Source organism: Lipophrys pholis (assembly GCF_963383615.2).
Source record: "Lipophrys pholis genome assembly, chromosome: 1".
NCBI classification, from domain to species: domain Eukaryota; kingdom Metazoa; phylum Chordata; class Actinopteri; order Blenniiformes; family Blenniidae; genus Lipophrys; species Lipophrys pholis.
In genome coordinates this window covers 28682646-28702985 of record NC_137635.1, presented here as the reverse complement: position 1 = coordinate 28702985, position 20340 = coordinate 28682646, and the positions used below count along the sequence as shown (strand labels likewise).

Genomic DNA, 20340 nt, shown 5'->3' with positions numbered 1-20340 from the left:
CTTGTACTCACTGGTGCACGGTTCGTCCGGCTGATCGGCGTCCCCTCGGTAGTAGCCGTTCCGACACACGCAGATGGTGGCGGCCTCAGCCGTGGAGCGGCTGTTTGGAGGGCACTGCAGACAAAGACCCGGACCCTGAGTCGACTTGAAGGTGCCTGGTGGACACGCTGCAATGGGACACATTAAAAAATCATGGTCAGGCTAAAGAACAATAAAGAAAAAACACACACAAGGCGAACAGCTCACAAGTGAAGCATCTGGGTCTAATATATCCATCTGCTGGGCTGGTGAGCAGAGATGAAAACAGACTGAGATGTAGCGCAGTCCAAGATGAAACAGGCCCGCTTTCAATACTTCTTTTGTTTAACACGTAACCCACCAAAAATAATAGTTTTCACACTTTTGTTCTCCTACAGATGAAGCAAATCAGAAATCATGAATTAATTTCTGTGTTTTAGTGGGTTGGTGTTGGTGTTATTCACTTTCAACAGAGTCAATTTATTCCTGTTTCCAGTTTTATGGTAATCAGTCTAAACAGGAGCTCGCTCTTCATATTCGAGAGTGACGGAAAACTCTTCGTCGGAGCCTTGACAAGAAGGGAAGTGTTTTCCAAAATGTCACACTGCTGGTTATACAATGAGCTTATACTCATGTCGGCTCTCCTTTATGTACAAGTGGCTGGCACACACATCCCGAGGACCCCGGTTTGAATGTGGGCGGTGAGTTTGCATGTTCCTGTGAGGGATTTCTACTTCAGTCTTAACTGTCTGTAGGCGTCTACCGGGTCGCTGCGACAGATTCCTCCGATTTTAAAAAATATGGACGATTTGTATTGTAAAGAGAATTCATGGAATTTAATAAGTTGGACTCGTTCCAGCTCTTTTGAGAAAATGCAAACAGTACATATTTATATTATCTGGTTTTTATTATCACGTGTTATGTTAATGCTAATTTTACAAGTTTACCTGCAAAATCAAATGAAACTCTCAGATACATGTGATGTAACTCATGATGTTATTCTCAGTTAATCACCTACAAAATACACTGAAAGCAGAATCTATGGATGAGAGCATGACTGGAGCAAACTTTGTGCAGGATCTTAGTGAATCAGGTCCACACTGCAGACGTTTGAAGCATTTTATACAGATCTCTCACATTCATGACAGCATCAGGCTCAGTCTTCAGGATGAACACACATCCAAGTTCATCCTCTACTTGAACTCAACAAAAGAGAGTCAGGAGCGTTCTGTGAGCACGTCGGTGACGAAGCTGCTGTGACGTGTCAGAGTCCAAAATCGTAAAGGCCACGGTAGCGGACAAAGATTATTGTTGCTGATATCAGTGTGCCTAAGTGAAGGCAATAACCTAATCCATTTACACTCACATCCCAAAAGAACACAAAGCTAAGGAGCCTCTGCACTGTGTGAAAGGATTTACTGACTGTAATAACTCTGATAAATGTCTGATATTTTTGCAGGATTACTGATGAGGGAGGAAGCCGAGGTGTTGCTGCACTCCAAACGGGAGGGGTTATAAATTTAATGGGACAAGGCTGCATCTATTTTCCTGTGAAAAAAAAAAATTGCAAAGGCTTGGATTAGAGGAGTTCTCATAGCTTTTGCAGAAAAACACCCATTTTATTCCTTCCATCAAACGTACTAACAATGGCACTTAGTGAAGTGAAGACGAGAGGCACCGAGATGTGGAGAAAGGCTTCATGTGAGATATGAAAGATCTTCATGTAAAAGCTCCAGGCAAGAAAAGAGGTTATAAAAATATCAAGAAGTCATGAATTTGCTTACTAGAAAATGGTTCAATTATATCTGAACAAAAGTATTTCATTCCAGCACAAAGAGCTTTGTAAATGTGTAGTGACTGAAGGTAACAATGATAAGTCCACCTCTCACTGCTGGGTTAAACAGTCAAGGCAGTACGACACTGTGTTCAAGAAACTTTCCGATCACGGATGGACAATTTGGATCATCGTGAGCAGCACAGAAATGGAATCGTCTCTGTGAGAAGGCCAATTCTAATCGGGCACCTTCGACTACAAGGCTGCGTGAGGACTCTAGCCGCTATTTTTTATTTATTAGTTTTAAGAACTAACTACATCTCTAGAAATCAGGCGTACGCTATCCAAATGTGTGCGTCTTAATCTTTTTCACCTTGAAATGCATTAAGGTTGTTTTCAGGAGAAACTGTTTGATATGGTTCAAGTGTGGTAAAAGAGCTTCCTCTATCAACCTCTCCATTTTGCTATTGGCTGAAATGAAGGGAGAACGTGGGGTCTGAACGGGGTCTGTGGGGTTTCTGTTTCCTTCTTCTGTTCATGGTGATCATAGCAACGGGCTACTGAGATTAAAACTGACAAGATTGCACTGAAAGTTTAGGTTTGAAATTTAGAGTTTGTTGTTTGACAGGAGAAATTGCAGCAGGCGTTGTTTCTGCTCATATGTTTCATTCTGCCACGTTGAAGGGCTGAAAAGGGCGTGACGACCTGTTTAGACACACAAATAAAATCACACAGTCAGCAACAATAATAAATGTTGAGTTTCACCGAGATGGTATTTTACGTAAAAAGGAAGACATTTGTATGAAGGTTGGACAAACCCACAGTATTCTTCTTCTGGAGTTTCCGTAGTTGCTGTTGCACTTCTGCTTAAGCCTGAGCTAAAGGTTGAATTTATTGAATGAATGAGACTCATTTACTTTTTTGGGGGGGATTGTTTAAATGCATTTTAGCTCTGAGGACAGTCACAGCAATAAAGTTGCACTTTTGACAATATATCTGATGTCTGCAGTCATTTTTAAGTGCATTGAGAAAAAAAAATCAGAAATCGAATCAAACTCGAATCTTTCTTTAATAAATTCTAGATTTTAAATTTTTTACGCCAAATCGCCCAGCCCCTACACCAACACTTACAGATAAAGTTAGTCATGAGACAACTGAGAAATCTTGACCATCTCAATATGATAGTTCTAACTGGTCCATAGGGCATTTTGGCAAGAAAAGAAAAAAATATTGTGCATTTTTTAGGTTCAGAATTCGTGCAAAATCTTTGCACGTTGAGCAACTGAAGGAAGGTTTTTGTGAGCCACGGTGAACAGTTATCCTGAAACTTATCCTGAAACTCCTTGAATTCTGTTGGCATTTCATTGCAGCCTTCTGAGATCAAAACTTCAGAAAGCTCCTGCTGCTGCTCAGCTGGCGGCTGTTCCACCAGCTCTTCTGGAGCGGACGACAGACACACCGGAGACTAACAGACTGACCTCATGTCTAGTCACACAACAGCGTCCGCACACAGCCGGACCACCACGTCCAAACACACACTGGTAACCAGACCACGGCCAGCTTATAAACAAGCCCGCCGCCATGCTAGGAATGCTCCAGAGTCGCCTTCAAACTCCAGATGTATGCATGAAAACACTATATATTAGTTCTGTCGGGCCTTGTAAGAGCAATACAAAAGCAATAACGTTTCTATATTAAAGTGTGAGGCTTTTATTTAGTCTGGGAGTGGAAGTTTCCTACCACTCTTGACTTGTAACATATATTCTGTGTGTGATGAGATCAGGCGCCCGATAATACGAGAACATTGAGCCTCTTAAAAACGCACCCTGGCCATATGTGGAAGCACAAACCAGCTGCAGAGACGTTTTATTCAGCAATAACCTCCCACCATATCAGAGATTACAAGACAATAAAACACACATCAGCAAATGTGTTTTTAGGAGGAGAGAGGAGGAGAACTTATGTGTCATCATCTTTGCTGTATAACATGTCAACGTCAGTTGGAACAAGGAAACACCAGCTTACAGATGACCAGCACACCAAACTAGAAAGGAAGATTCTCCTGAAAGGGGCTCACAATGAGTTTAATGGAGTGTGAGTGGAATCTGTGCGCTGGGTTCTGCCCTCCGGCTCGGTGTTTACAGACAGACAGGAGCGAGCCTTGACACTCAGAAATGGACAAGAGTGAGGAGAACCAGGGAAGAGGCGGTGCTGATTCAGCTGTCTGACATGACGGTGCTGGAAAGGGCTTCACAGCAAACTCGTAAGTGAATGAAAGGGTGAGCTCTTCTCCTCGTGTACACATGCTTAAATAAACACACAGGCTCTGAAGACTCCTGCATTCACTGAACTAATTTACACATACGCTATAACCACTGCCGACCTCATTAAAAGCACACACACATTTCCAACACTTGACTTGTATATGTTCTACAGATCCTGAGATAATTTAATATAATGTCTCTCCTTGGAAAACCGAAGATGCTGCGATCAGCGGTAACAGAGATAACTGACAGCTCGGCAAAAACAGAGGCAGTTGCACACACACATACATGCAACCACTTAAAACAGAGCATAAGATTAATGTCTGTATGGATTATAACTCCTACCTTGCTGCTGAAGGCTGTTTTTCTAATTGACACATTATGTGTGCATGAGTCCTAGCATTAAACTCATTAATTAACTGCTTACTGATCTGCCTCGGAGAAGGAGAGGCTGGAAAAAAAATGGGTCTGGGCAACGAGAGAAAGAGAAAGTGATGTGAAGAATGCTGAGCGAACCCGCAGAGGTCTCATTGGAAGGGCAGGCAGCAGCGGGGCGAAGTATCGTTAGGCTTCAATGGATTTGGAACCGAGCCCAAAGTCTTCTCTCCTGATTTGTGAATATTTAGATTGGAGGAGGCCAAGGGTTCCCGCACCACCGGAAAAAAAGCACATAGACCCATCACTCATCAAGTGTGTTGGTTTTCAGGGACAGGGGGGGATAGAACATTAGATCAACAAGCAATTAGTCTCCCCGGTGGGAGAATAACCCACAACTGAACTGGCTGCACGCAGAAACAAAACATTCATTCCTTTCAAGTGCTCCCTCCAGGATTCTCTCTGCGTTGTTCTCCTCTCAACTCCTTCTCACTTCTTCTCTGCCCTCACATCTTTTTGTCTGTCCCAGCGGTAATGAATGGCTTTCTCTCTTCTCATACCTTCTTCTTGTCTTGTTTCTTTCTTGTTTTGATTGACGGGTTTGAGTCCACAGTGGGGTTGGCTGTCGCTCTACCTCGCTCGACCTCGCTCTCCTCCGGTCTCCCGCTCGCTCTGCGCCGGGCTGACGGAGGTACGGCAGCTGTGGGTCACCGTGCAGTACTCATCTCGCCCTAACTGTGATGACCTCATGTCAGAGCGAGCTTGACAAGCAGAAATGAGATGATGATCTCTCCACTGTCACTCTCCCAGCCTGAACAAAACCCACACGTAATGACAACAATCGATGTCAGACGATCGCTTGCATGTCAACCTGCTCATTCTGAGTTCATCCTCTTCAACACAACGGTCCTCTGCACCGATTGATCCAGACAAAAGTAACATCGTGCGATTAGCGACCCGAGCTGGCAGGCTTTCACAATGGCCGATGTGCAGAGTCAGGAGTTAATATGCCCGCTGTGCTTTACGAGCACCACGTCGCAGGTGATGCATCACATATGGAAGCACACTGGTGCTGCATCACGTGTGTTGAGAATATGCAGTTCCAAAATGTATGTAACCCGTAGGCCCGAGGTGAGCGGAGAAGTGCGATTAATGGAGGCGGCATGATAAGAGCTCCATTAGCTTGTCGTGCAGGCATCACCAGGTGTGCGCCTGATAATATGGAAATGAGTCAGGAAACGCAGAAAAGTCAGTGCAGAGGATTATGACCAAGACGAGTTGAGAAAAGCTTTCCAGCTCGAAAACCTAATCAATCTTACAGTGCAGTAAGTCCTCCCCTGACTTTTATGTTGGCATCACTCCGCGGTATGTATGAGGTTTTTAAAGCACTGTAGCTGAATCAGCTTGGCAGCAAATTGTGGGAAACCCAATCAAACAAATGCAGTAGTTGATGTGAAAAGATCTTTGAGCTTATCTAATAAATCTGAGGTTTTCCCTCAAGGAAGCTCCCTTCTGTAAAATGAGATATTTATCACTTAAACAATTCTTTGGCACTCGAATATCGACTCCCAGCACTAAAGTTAAGCACATCAAAACTGCTTTCCCCATAAAATAGCTATTTGCTCGATGCAGTTCATGTAGCTTTCTCTAAAATACTACTCCCTTTTTACCAGTTTGGAGATTTTATATCAGGGAGTGTGTGTGAGCCATTGAAGGGGAGTCATCGCCACTGACTCTAAGTATAACTTACCCCCCCAGTACACCCTTAACCCCGGCCCTCATCCATCACATGGGATGGATCACAGTCTTTAGAGGCTTTGGAGTCATGCATACACCCACTAACTCACAAACACTCAGGCAGACAAGCTTATGATTGGGTCAAGACCCCAGTTGACCCCCATTTCACTAGTTTGTTGCTCAGTCACTCAGAAAGGCAGCCCTATCACGCTCGGACACGCCGTCCAGGCCAAGTGCATGTTAGCATTGATTTGTTAATCGGACAAACCTGAGAATATCTACGGTTGTGGCAAAATGAACATGCTTGTCTGACGGAGGGGACGCAGGACGTGGCAGGACAGCCAACATCTTAAAACCAAAAGGCAATCAGTGCTGCAGCCCATTGGTATTCCGTCTCGCTCTTCTGTCAATGTTCATTTTCCAGCCGCAATCCAACGTAATGAGCCGCTTTTCCAACCCAGGTGTTCCATTTCTCCACAAGGTCATTGAAAAACACAATACAATTATTGGAGTCAGAGGCACGGGTTGAAACAAAGCCTCGTCAGAACCATCAGAAAATGCCTGCAGGATATTAAAAGTCTGCGTAATCTGCCTTCCTGAGTCCAGCTAATGAAACTGATTTAAAGACAATTTTGTATTTTCCTTATAAGCTGCCGTCGTGGGTCAACACGGAGCAAATATCTCAGGTCCCTCTCTGGGACTCCAGCGTATGTAACTTCTCACAAGTGAGGGTATTTGGTTGATACTTGAAGGCATCCAGGGTTCACAGAGGTAACATCACTTGGCACGTCTGGTCAGTGTAGGTTTCAGCTATATGCTGTCATCACCCTCTAATCTCAAAGAAAGAGAGAATGTAAGGGGGGATAAGAGGCCAGTGTGGTTTTCTCAGGAAAAAAAAAAGAAGGTTGGTTAAAGAGTGCAGTGCTTGAAGCATACCTCGTATGCTTTTGTTAGGAGCGGCTTTGCTGACAAGGTCCGCCCCCAGAACACTCCCCCCGGTCATTAATCATCTGTCCGTTCTGGCCCTGTCAGAGCCTCCCAGCCAAGGTAAGGCACGTCACCACGCCAACAACCGCCCGCAAATGCACAAACTCACCCACACACACACACACACACACACACACACACACACACACACACACACACACACACACACACACACACACACACACACACACACACACACACACACACACACACACAACTCCTCCAAACTTTCTGCTGCCTTAGTCCTCCCTCACCGAACACTGCTCATCTTGACATACCTGCTCTCTCGACTAACTAACACTGCAATGTCTGACGCTGCAGAAACCTCAGTGAACAATACTCAAACCCCCCTGAGAATGCTGAGATACCTTCCAATTAGGGCTCAACTACCTGGCTGTGCAGAACAGAGAGGTAATACCTCATACAAAGAATTCCGAGTGTATAGAGGAAAATACGGCAATGTGAATATTTATAAAATGACAATAGCAGGGAACATCTGCATGAAGCAAGTTGAATGAAGTCCAGGCTGATTGGTTTCAACAGAGGGCAGTGCATCAGAGAAATCAGTGGAAGACAAGACAGTGTCCAGCGAGAGAAAATAAATAAGCTTGTGTGTGAGATTTCTCTAAAACATTCTGTTTACTTCTCACACGGATATGAAATTCAATAGTTTGACTGCGGATGCTAATGAACAGAGCATGTGTCTACTACACATCGGATACAGGAAGACACATTCATTTCAAATTAAGCTGTGTGTGTGTGTGTGTGTGTGTGTGTGTGTGTGTGTGTGTGTGTGTGTGTGTGTGTGTGTGTGTGTGTGTGTGTGTGTGTGTGCGCCTTAACAAACCCAGCGAACAATTTAGCAGACAGCCTACGCCCCTGGGCAGGCTGTTACCATGGTAACCCCACCGCGAGTATTTTTTTGGCCCACACTTTCCCTTTGAACAGCCGGCCAATGACAGACCAGCCGACTGGGAAATCTGGCTTACTGAACGCGCATGCACAGGTTTTGTGTGTCCGCCTGTGCAGGCGTATGTATGTATGTTTGTGTGTGTGTGTGTGTGTGTGTGTGTGTGTGTGTGTGTGTGTGTGTGTGTGTGTGTGTGCGTGCGTGCGTGCGTGTGTGCGTGTGTGTGTGTGTGTGTGTGTGCGTGTGCGTGCGCACGTGCATGAAACCAGCATGATACAGATCAGGAGAGCTGTATAATCTTTTAGTTGCACACAGATTCGTCATAACCAAGTGTTGCGTTGGCAGTCGGCTGCTCTGTATCGCACCTCAGTGCAGGCCAGCTCCGATTCCAGGAAGATGCAACTATTTGGACAATTATTGAGCACATGCAGTGTTTAAGACAGAACAGTGGTCAGAGAGGAGCCACACAAAGAGATGGAGAAGATATGGGGACGTTGGTATTCCTGGAAACGTCGCTTTACTGCTCCTTTCCTGGCTGGCAAGGTTGCAGAAAGAACCGTTGCTGGAAACATATCGGCGCTCAGCATGCAGTAACATGTGCTTGTTCTACAATCTACACTGTAATCAGAAGCTAAAGGCGAATGACCCGGCTCATTGCCCGCTGCCAAAAGCAGAGAAAAAACAAGAACTGACAAGAAAGATGGCGATAGACGTTTGCTTGACCGCGAATGAAGTGAGGCAAAGGGATGGTGTGTGACCGTGAAGCTATTTATTGTCTGTTTTGCAGCATTGATCTGAAAAATCAACTTCAGTCATTCAGCAAATTGCAGCAGCTTTACTGTCATGTGTGGGGACATTAATAAACTTTAGTGCCTCGTGAAATCCAGTTCACTCGCAGAAAATATCTACTGAGCCATTCAGGTCTTAGAGAAAGCCCAAAGCTGCTGGGTTCAGTGGATAATGACTAGATGATCATCAGGAAGTACTTATGGGACCTGTCAATTACTCAGAAACTCCATCACATGGCGAATAAAGCATATATTGCAGGAAAATAATAGCTCTCTCTTTCTTACACTCCAAGTTGTGAGAGACCATTAGCTCTCTCTGTCTCAGCACTCGTCTCTTTTAAAACGGATCAAGCTCATTAACTTCATGGCTAAATCAATTAATCTATAGCAGTTAGCCAAAGATGCCCACTCCGGCTCTTTTCGTCCATCGCTGTGGCTTCGCTTTACAATGTCTACCACATCTGCAGGGCTCAAACATGTTTTTACACGGATCTTCCTCGTGAAATGTGGAAATCTTTAGAAACACAAATCTTCATAAAATGGAGATTCTGTTTTTCTTTGTTGTACTTTCTTCCTGTCTGTACGAGTAAAAATAGAAACAATCACAAATGTGGAATCAATTTATCTTAAATTATAATTTGTAGATGGAGAAATAAATTCATGTGGTGACTTCATTAGTTTAAATGTTTGTATTGAACATTTAGTGCCATGAAAGTTAGGAACATTTCGTTTAGGTTTTTTTTAGATTATAAGTCAACCATCATGGTGGCTGACACTGTGCTTCACGACATCAAACTATAAGACATTTACCACGTTGCCTTCATGCCTGTTACAGGAAAAAAGAGAACATTGTGAGGCGTTTACGCCAGCAGATGAATTTACAACATGTAATGTGGTTTATCAACTCAAACCACATTTGCCTGGTTGATAATTGTTTCCAACGGATGTGAAAAAGGAGGTTTGAATGGGTTCATCCTTCAGCAAAAATGTGGCCGTCACTGTACCGAGGGAGATTTTCACATCTGGTTCCTCACAACTTTTCTTTGCAGACTTAATAAGATCCGTCTGTATTTTAGCTTACAATTGTTTTCTGATGCTCTTCAGGTAACGAGGATAACAACGTAATCAATCCAAACAAAATAAATACAATTCAGTCAGGTTTCCTCCAACATTGATGTGAGCAGATCACTTATTAAGTGAAGACCTAAACAAAATACATGAACTTTGACCTTTGGCAGCTGGAATCTGTCCTGTTCATCTGACATGAAAACACTCGTGTGTTCACCAGAAAGGTACAACACACCTGAGGTCTCAGCGACCTCGAGCTCCAGCCATCAAATCCTCATAAAATCACTTTTCAGTCAGAGCAAATGTGTTGTTTTTTTTTCTCATGTGGAGAAAAAAAACCTGAAGGTCTTCTGGATACAATGAATCCCTGAAAAAGGGACTTTCAAGGACAAACAAAAAGCAGACTTCTGATTAACATATGAATTCATCTGTCCTTTCACTCTGCAGTGCTGATACCTGCTGGTTGGGTTCATTCTAATGACGTAACAATACATCTTCACTGCCTCATAATTACCCTTCAAAGCATTTGAAAATGTTAAAGCTAGATTGAATTACTGAGAAGAGACCTTTGAACATTTAAATTAATGCAAACACATTTACATGTACATTCTGATATCCAGCCTATTTTCAATTGAATACATTTAAAAAGCCACACAGTACTTCTTCACTACCCTGTTTAGTGTGAAAGTGCTTTGAGAATTATTCTAGCAAGGCTTAACAACAACTTCGAATGCCCATATATCCTAAAATATCCAAGCCCCTCGGCTGAAAGTCGAGGGCCTGCTAATGAGTGTGGAGGCCTGTGAAGGGTTCATGAGTAATTACAAACGTAGCAGCGGAATAGGATGATAAAACAACAGAAAAACAAAGGTCCCTTCACTGTTTACCATTCCCTAATTTGATTCCTAATTGAGCATACATAACACAATGTTTACACCTAAATTTTCTGGCAAAGACGTGAACCCATGGCAGAGTCGCTTGGCTTAACACGACAATGCTCATCCATTCATCTGTGAGTGTGAACGGCCTTCCATCCCATCGACCATCCACACAGGGAGGCGCTGGAACCCATTTCAGCCTGGGACAAAGTGTATGTAACATTCATGCCCACAGAAAATTCAAACAAGGTTGTCTGCATTTTGGAATCCCTGCAAAATTAATATAGGTTTTATTTTAATGGGTATTTTCTAAAATAAAGCATGAGTGCTGTTTTCATCCACTGCATTTCCATAGGTAGGTGGATATCTGGAGGTAACCAGCAGAAGGAATGAAGGTTCTCCCAACTCTGAGAAAGGCAGACCAGCGGGCAATCCTGCCTCCAGCAAATTCACCCCGTCCCTAATCCCCTGATCCCATTATGCAGTACAGGGATGCAGTTTACCCTGGAATGTATTTGGAAACAATAGTAGCGATTTATTCATAAATTTGCACCCAGCAAGGTAACTGTGTACGTGCAAAAATAAATAACTTCACTTCAGCAATGCAACGTTTTACTTCTATTTCATGTACTTTATACTTCAATGACTCAAGTAAATACAAGGTATGACAATGACTGAAGAACATTTCTAAATATAATGAGAACCAACTTGTGCAGCCTTCACATTAACAACCTGATTCACTGCAGGTACATATATATATATATATATATATATATATATATCAGTGGCGTGCAGTCAGGGGAGGCAGGTGAGGCAGTGCCTCACCTGCCATCATGGAAAGAAAAAAAATCTAAAAAGAAAAAAAATTTATTAAATTGTTATATGTATCCAGTGATTATACTATAAAGTTATTTTCCATTTAACTTCACCAGTTTTAGATTATTTTTATTCAAAATCGCTGAATTTTCACATTTACTGTTCAAATACTGAGAAGAGACTTGCGGTGAGGCAGCAGCCAGCTGAGCCTCACCATGGATTGCGCAATGACTCGGCTAACTGCTGGCCTGCTGTGCAGTGAGACCGTATTGCTATCTCTCTGTATGTCGCTATTAAAATGTTCAAACACTTTTGCTATATGAATTATATTATAAATTTCCATAGTTTAGTTAACTGAGGTATATAATGTACAGTGTATTTTGTCAACAACTGTATGTGTGTAACGTGTTTCTTGTGCTGAGCAATCAAAAAACGGCTGTGAAGACGCACTGGGTGAGGCACGCAGTTCTCCTGTCTCATGGTAGAGGGCGCTAGTGATCCCAGGGATCCTTCTTGCAACTCCTCGGCTGCAGAATAAGTGACAACAAGCTACAGTTAGCAAGTCAAGTGCAGCGGCAGCGATCGTTTATTTTTTCCTCTCGCCTTCATTTATAAGTAAAGGTAAGACCATAATAACGTTTTTTTTTTATTAAATGTGCTTTTTTTGTGTGCTACAGTTTGTATGTGTAAAGAATGTTGGTATGAGCTTTTAAACATAACCCGTTAACTGCTGCCAATCAAATGGTGAATAAGATACTCTTTAGGGTTCATATGTTTGTAAATCTGACTGTGATGAAGTCAGTGCCTCACCAGCCATGAACCTCACCGCACGTCACTGATATATATATATATATATATATATATATATATATATATATATATATATATATATATATATATATATATATATATATATAACATTGTTCCCACACACGTGGCAGCTGATCTAATGACCGATGATTTACAGCATCTGTAAAAATAAAAACTCCGTGTTGTTTATATGATTGTGAAGCAGGTGTAACTCAGCTGAGGCTTCGGCAGACACGTTGCTGTTTATGTGCTGAGAAGTATTTTCCCCGCTGCCCCACCACGACTTTTGTTTGTGACGTTTATCAATAACTGTTATCTGTTTCTTCCTCAGACTTTGACTTGGTGACAAATCATCTCTCACTTTTGTGCTCCGACACTGAAATGTTTTATTACTTCCTCCACCTCCACCTCCACCTCCACCTCCACGGTGTCACGTTTGATTTTGTGCTTGTGGAGGCTCAGAGCTCCAACCAATCACAGCAAACAAACAGAGAAACTGAATCATTTCCAGCAGTTCATTCTCATGTATTCATGGATCACTGAAACACTCCTGTCTGCACAGGATGTCACTCATGATGTTGTTATTAATACAATATGATCATATACAAAGTGATAACAGCTCTGTAATGTAACCCAGTGGATCCACGTGAAGCTGAGGTCCTGCCACAGGCTGCTCCACTGAACTGCCCCGAAATGTTCAACTCTGATCCATTATTATTCAAATGATTTGGTGTCAATGAGCAGAGGAAGATCTTTTCTATAAGGTCACAAAAACAAGCATCACCACTATTGCTGATCTTTAATCTTCACAGACCAAAATTTGCAAAATGGCATCATCAATTGTTAAGAGATAAAATCCTCTTTGATTTGATCTCTTAGTCACCAACACGCTTTTCACTCTGTAAACTTATTCCGGCATCTCTTCTTTCACATACTGATGATAGCATTTTCGAAATTGGAACAAGGCTGTCCGTCACATAAACCGTATCCAAGCCCACTTTACAACTAACCTGTGGTGGTTAGTTGTAAAGTGGGCTTGGATACGGATGAGAACAATAAAACAGAAAAGGAAACATATAAGTCTGACTTTTTAAAGACGTTCAGTGTCGCCTGATTCACACGAAATGTGAAGGTGAAAGTGGAGAGGAAGGAGGTGGCGTGAGGTTGTCACGAGCAAAGCGCCGTGGGATGGTGATATGTCCACTGTTTGGACAAAAACAAGATCCTATGATAATATTTTCTCTGACGTGACGCTCCTCCAGCTGTACAGCACATCCACAATCTATAGCCCCTGGAGCTTTTATATCTAATGGGAAGTAATGAAGAAATGTTCTGCACCAAAAGGAAAAGCACAAATTATGTGTGAAGCGTGGGAGAGTAAATATGACCAGAATGAGGGGAGTACAGTGTAAGAAAGGGAGACAAAGAGAAATGGGGAAGTGAGAAAGCACTCAGGAGTACATCTTGTCACTCAAACCGTTGATGGCAGAGTCCCACAATGTGTGTGCTGCGTGAAGCAGCCATTTCTCATTGCATACTAAGTGACGGCCAAGCTATTATTTCTAAAAACCCACAATGGCTAGCAGGGAATAAAAAATAAATAAATAAAAAAAGACAGGATAATAAATGGTGTTTAAAGCAGCTATGCTCTCTGTGGTGCCCGATGTTGACAGTTCCATTCACGGTTCAGAAATAGTGTGCTTAAAGCTGACAGGGGGCCCAGGTCCGACCAAACAAGCTCAAAGCTTGAATGGCATGAGTGGAAATGTATTTCATTTTCCCTATGCAAAAATTGATTGAGTTTATCATATATTCTACTGCACAGCGTGGGTTTGACCCCATCTTCTGCCCGGCGATGCCCCGGCGCCCGTCTGACCAGACCTGCAGCGCATCTGTATTCAAGTCATATTTACATCGGCCTGACCTCCTCACAACCTTATCAGGACGCAGTATCCCCCTTCCAGACAAACAGTCACACACCGACACACACACCGAGATGGTGTGTGTGACAGTGTGTACCCCCCCTCACACACTAACACACACTGAAATGGTGTGTGTGATAGCCGGCATCATCCCACCTGTCCAAATCCGAACAGTACTGACCTTTATCAGACAGCCTCAGTCAATATCCCCGGAGCTATGAAACCACATCCACACACGCACACACGCACACACACACACACACACACACACACACACACACACACACACACACACACACACACACACACACACACACACACACACACACACACACACACATACGTTTGTGTGTACTTGAGACCTCTTCGTGCTGCACGAGCGTCTTCAAGCTCTGCTGGACTGATGGAAACAGGAAGTCATTCTTTAGGATGAACTCATGTTGACGAATTACCTGAAATATTAGACTTTAGAAAAACAAATTGGTATCTCTCCAGGCTCCTGAAAACTATGATAGTGTTCAAGCAGCCTGACTTCATTTAGCTTTTATAGCTGTAGAAATGTTGCTGACTGCAATAGCATCATTTCGTGAACGTAGGTTTTAAGACAAAATTAATGGAACTCTGCATTTCTGTAAAAGGTAATGGAACAATCTAGGCAAGGAATCAAAAGAATGAAAGTTCACACGCAAGATTTAAGAAAGGAATCAAAATGAGCATGTTGCTCAAATACAGAAAAATTGAGAACTGTTATCATGATCGAAACATTCTGATAAGCGTGGGAGTGGCTTTGCTGTTCATCCTTTCTTCTGCTCCCATTCATTCATAACTTGTAAACTTTGCTTTGTATTGTATTGATGAATTGTTCTTTAGTTTTTTTGTCAATTAATGAAATAAAAACTAAAATAAACTATTTCTGTCATATGTGTGCACTCACAGCTCTATTTCTCTGCTTTCTGGGACTTCTTACATTGTTATCGTAACATCAGTTGTCCAGGTGTAACATGGATGGATGGATGGATGGATGGATGGATGGATGGATGGATGGATGGATGGATGGATGGACGGCCATGATGCCGATACAGTGGTTACAGTGAAACAAACCTTTTTAACATATATTCTTTGAGCTGTAACTAAAATAACATCTTCACACAGGAATGTAACATTTCCATGTTTTTCTGTCGAACAGCTCATTCAGTCTTTTAATATTTCTGACTGCATTTCCTGAATCGCTGCGTTTGATTTCGCCGTGAACGCCTGAGTAGCTTGTTTAGTCTTAACTTCCAGGAATTTCCAAATATGGATTTCTTTTTGCCGTTGTTAGTTTATTTATGGAACAGCAGAGGATAAAATATCAGTTCACCTGTTGTGGGTATTAATCTGGATTCATGATGTTGGTTAAAGTTTTTATGTCTCGATGACACATATTGATTTGTTAATAAAATTGATTTGTGAGCTAATTTCACCAAGCTGAGGGCACATTTAAATTCTCAGGAAGTCAGCAGCTTTATCAGCCAATGCACGGCGCTGGACTGGAGGTGGTGGGCAGTAAATACACTCAGGAAAAGAAGAAGAAATGTGTGCATATGGCTTTTATTATGGCATTTAACCGTGCATATGTGTGGCTTCCTAAACGTGCCTTGTGACATCGTGGGCTCGGAGAAAGACATTAACACCCTGTTCAACAGAGAAAAGCACAACATGACCAACTGGGACCCTGGATTAACTGTATAAATGGCAGAAAGCCATTATGTGTTAGGAAGCCGTGGTCCAGTAGAGCAAGTGTGGGTTGATTTTTCAGAATAGCAACCTGTGCATAGCTTTCCCACCTGGAGTCTTGTCTGTTTCTGAGAGTTCCCAGTGAAAAATAGAAAGAACAGTGCATATCTCGGTGTATTACTGAATACACTGAATATGACTGATGATTTGGAAATCTAATTATACCAGCAGAACTGCACAAACTTTACACACAAGTAGGATTTCAGGACTCAGTTGTTCTCTGATGCAGTTCCACTCAGGGTGATGGTCCTGGGATAAACTGGTGTAAAGTCACCTTGCGTGTTTGGACTCATCTGAAGTGGAGCTTGGATAAAACACAAATATGTAGTGGCACACAGTATGCACTGCAAGGATGTGCATTAATTACAGCAAACTGCACAAATGAATTCACTCATAGATAAATGCGGATGTCAGTGCATAACTGCATAAACGGGGTCAAACAAATACGACATGCACTGACATCATATATGCATGAATACACACGCATACATAGAGAGCGTAGTGGAGGGAAGACATCTCTGAACGTGTCATGTGTGTTGTCACATGTTTGCAGTTTTGCACGCATCCTTGAAGCCACACTCTATACACACGTTTTTCAGGGTCCTGCCAAACTGCATGTGCACACACTCAGAGATGAACTTCCCCATATATACAGTATGTACAGTACCATTAATGCAGCAAGGAACACACACACACGCACACGCACACGCACACGCACACGCACACGCACACACACACACACACACACACACACACACACACACACACACACACACACACACACACACACACACACACACACACACACACACACACACACACCTTCCTGGGCAGGACATATTGGATTAGGAGTGATTTTTTTTTTCTTGGCTCTGTCTCAGAGGTGCTAGATTAAATGCCATTCCCACTTTACTACAGATGGCTCGAAAATAAATCATACTATCCATACACCCACACATTGCACACTCACTAGGACATATACAATGCACACACAAACACAAACACAAACACTAAAACACACATAAATATAGAAAAATGCCCACACAAGGCGATATATAACATGTTGGCACACCCGAACACTAAAGCACCTGTACGGTCCAGTGCGTCTGCTCTTTGTATTTCAATCACTGAATCGATGGTTCTAAATTGATTGTAGCTGAGCAGGGGCCAGAGATGTTCCCCCTGGCTCGCTGCCCTGGCCCTCCATTGATTAGATCTGAGAGAGCCAATTGCTTTCACACTGGATTAAGGTGTTCCGGGGCAGTGAGCAGGGAGAGCGAAACAGAGGGTGAGAGACGGAGGCAGAGCGGGGGAGAGAGGGGGGGGGGGGGGGGGAGAATGGGCCGTGAAAGTCTTAAAGATACTCCGACAAAGCACCGAGATCAGGACGGCAACATCACTAATTACTTAACAGCTCATTTGTAAGAGGAAGCCGGAAAAGTGTGAGCGTGCCGAAATATGTACACACACACACACACACACACACACACACACACACACACACACACACACACACACACGGAGGAAAATCGTAGTAAGTTGCATCACTTTTCAACGAAACACATTCAATAGATATGTTAATCAGTCTTGATGAAACACGATAACACAAACATATTGGGACGCAAAACACACACACACCCACACACACACACACCCAAGCACACACACACACACACACGCACACGCACGCGCACGCACACACACACACACACACACACACACACACACACACACACACACACACACACACACACACACACACACACACACACACACACACACACACACACACACACACACACAGTGTGTTGCAATCCTCCAGATCAGAGGGCACTAACGCAGATCAAGGGTGTAATCTCATTCGACCCTGAAGCTAAGCAGCCCAAGGCAGCAGCATTAGACTTCAAAGCTTCACTCTGAGTTTGTTACACATTCGAGCTCCAAAGTCTTGTGCACTGTAACCTGGAGGAATCAAACCCAACTTTTACTATCAGCCAGCATCACAGGATCTCCTCTGACCTGGATCAAATGATAAATAACCTGTGAGAATTGGATAAGTCTTTCTTTCTCTGTCTTTCTTTTAGTCGTTCATTCCAAGGAAGGTCCTCTCTGCATCTGTCTGCAACAAGTCTGTGTTCACCTTCCTCTTTGTCACGCTTGTATTCCACTGGGGGCAGTGTTCAGCAGGATGTCCTCTCAGCAGCCCGTCACCTTCCTCTCCACACAGAAACGAGCTTCTTCTGTTGGAGCTTCTTTCAGGAAGAATGGAAAGGGAGGACCGGCACTGAGGAAGCCCTCCACCCTCTGCCTTTTGTCTGGCAGAGGTCCCCCTTTCAAATCATTTCCACAATGGAGAGGCTTCCAATCCAGATTAGGCGCTTATGAAAATGAAGAACTGTGTGTTCTGAGACGGGGGCCGGCGCAGGCGGCGTGGCCCCGGGTCACGAGAGCCGAGAAAAAGGCCCCTCAGTCTGAGGGCTCCTGAAGGCATTTCTTGGGGAGCGGCAGCTCCATTCACACGGCATTAGGGGTGTAAAAGCCTTGCATTGACTGTGCAAGTCAGGCAAGCCCCTTCTGCATTTGGTTAATACCTCTATTGTCATACTCCCTCTGAGGCGGCTCTCCTTGCAGAGCATGAGAGAAACAGGACAGTGGTAGATGGGGAATTAAAGAGGCAGAAAAGATTAGATAGAGAGGAAAAACAAGGGCAGGAGGGAATAGGATTTACTGGCCTGTTCATGCCACTGTGTGTGTGAAACTCACACACATGCATGCACACACACACGCACAGCAACACACTTACCAAAAGCCTTGTGAGTGTCCTGTTTGCAGGTTTGTGACATAACACTTTGCTGACACAAAAACTTGGTGAAAGTCGAGAAACTCAGCTGACAATCAGAGAAAAACACAGAACGACCACAGTGCCCACTAATATAAAGGTCAGGAAGACAGACAGACAGACAGACAGAGAGAGAGAGAGAGAGAGAGGCAGAAACATTGTGAAATTGACTGAGTGTACGAGCATGTGTGCTTTTGTGTCCCTATCACTCCGTGTTTGGTTCATTCCCCAAAGGGTCTTATTATGTAGCTTCGCGCTGGCTCCAACACAAAAGCAGCGTCTTTGTATCTTAGCCCATCCAGCTCCCCCAGAGAACATCCGAGACACAGCAAATCCATTTGTTTGTCAGCTATGGATGGACTAATCAGATATCATTCTCTCTGAGACGCGTACCAGTGTGCAGTCTAGTCTGGCACCGCAGTAATGCTGGCCCAGCACTGAGATAACATCTCTGATCCTCCAGACTTTTCATTTTTATAAGCGCGGTGCAGAGAGATCAGAAAAGCGTGTTAGAGGGTAAATCATAAAGCTACCTGCAAACAAACTGAATAATTACGTTCAAATATGTTGACTTCTATAAAATATTTCTCCTCTGCAGCTCACTTCGTACGTCCTGTTGTACCTCTGCATGCATGTCTTGCTGAGGTTCTCTGGTTAATGGGGTTGATTGGTGACTGTAAATTAATATTGGTTGTGAATATGAGTGTGTGTGGTTGTCTGTCTCTCTGTGGCCCGTCCAGGGCGACCCTGCCATTGTCCCTTGGCTCCAGCAGTGACCACAACTTTGATGAGCACTGTGAGTGAATGGAAATACTGATTGCCGGTTATATCTGAGTATAAGAACCATCTATCTGCTTGAACCAACTGTCACTCAGCTGGTATGTACTTCTTGCTGGTGCGCACCATATAATTTATTGGTCCAGAATATTTTTCCTTTATTTCAAAAATTCCTAATCTTAACCTACTAGTTATTTTGAAGCCAGGCATCGCATTCAAGGGTAGATTACATATCTGTGAAGGATCAATTGGTCATAATGAATGAGAGGACCACTGATGAATACAGAAGACACTGCACCAGTAAACAAGCTTTCACTGCACAACGGGATGGAAGAATAATCTATATCCATTAATTGCATTCCCTCGTCCATTGGAGTCACAAGGCCGGCTAATTTCCATTATCCCTGGTACTAGACCATGCCCGTGAGAAAATGCCACCGACGTCATCGCCACTGCGCAGAAGAATAAGAAAAGTTACAGTCAGGGGAATCCAATCTAAAGCGGAGTGTTTCAGAGTTCACGTGCAGCTTCACGCAGGTTCCATGTTGTTCAAGAGGCTGCAATCAATGAGTGAAGGTGACCTCTGTGGAGACAAAGCAGG

General features: G+C 43.4%; 1 protein-coding gene across 1 annotated transcript in view; it reads right to left on the bottom strand.

The window, feature by feature from the left end:
- Nucleotides 1-20340, bottom strand: part of LOC308114709 (ephrin type-B receptor 1-B) — a 195261-nt gene that overhangs the window by 77917 nt on the left and 97004 nt on the right. The window contains exon 4 of the mRNA XM_080471806.1: nucleotides 12-167. Within this exon, the coding sequence (XP_080327932.1) occupies nucleotides 12-167 (156 nt within the window). The remainder of the gene's footprint in view (nucleotides 1-11; nucleotides 168-20340) is intronic.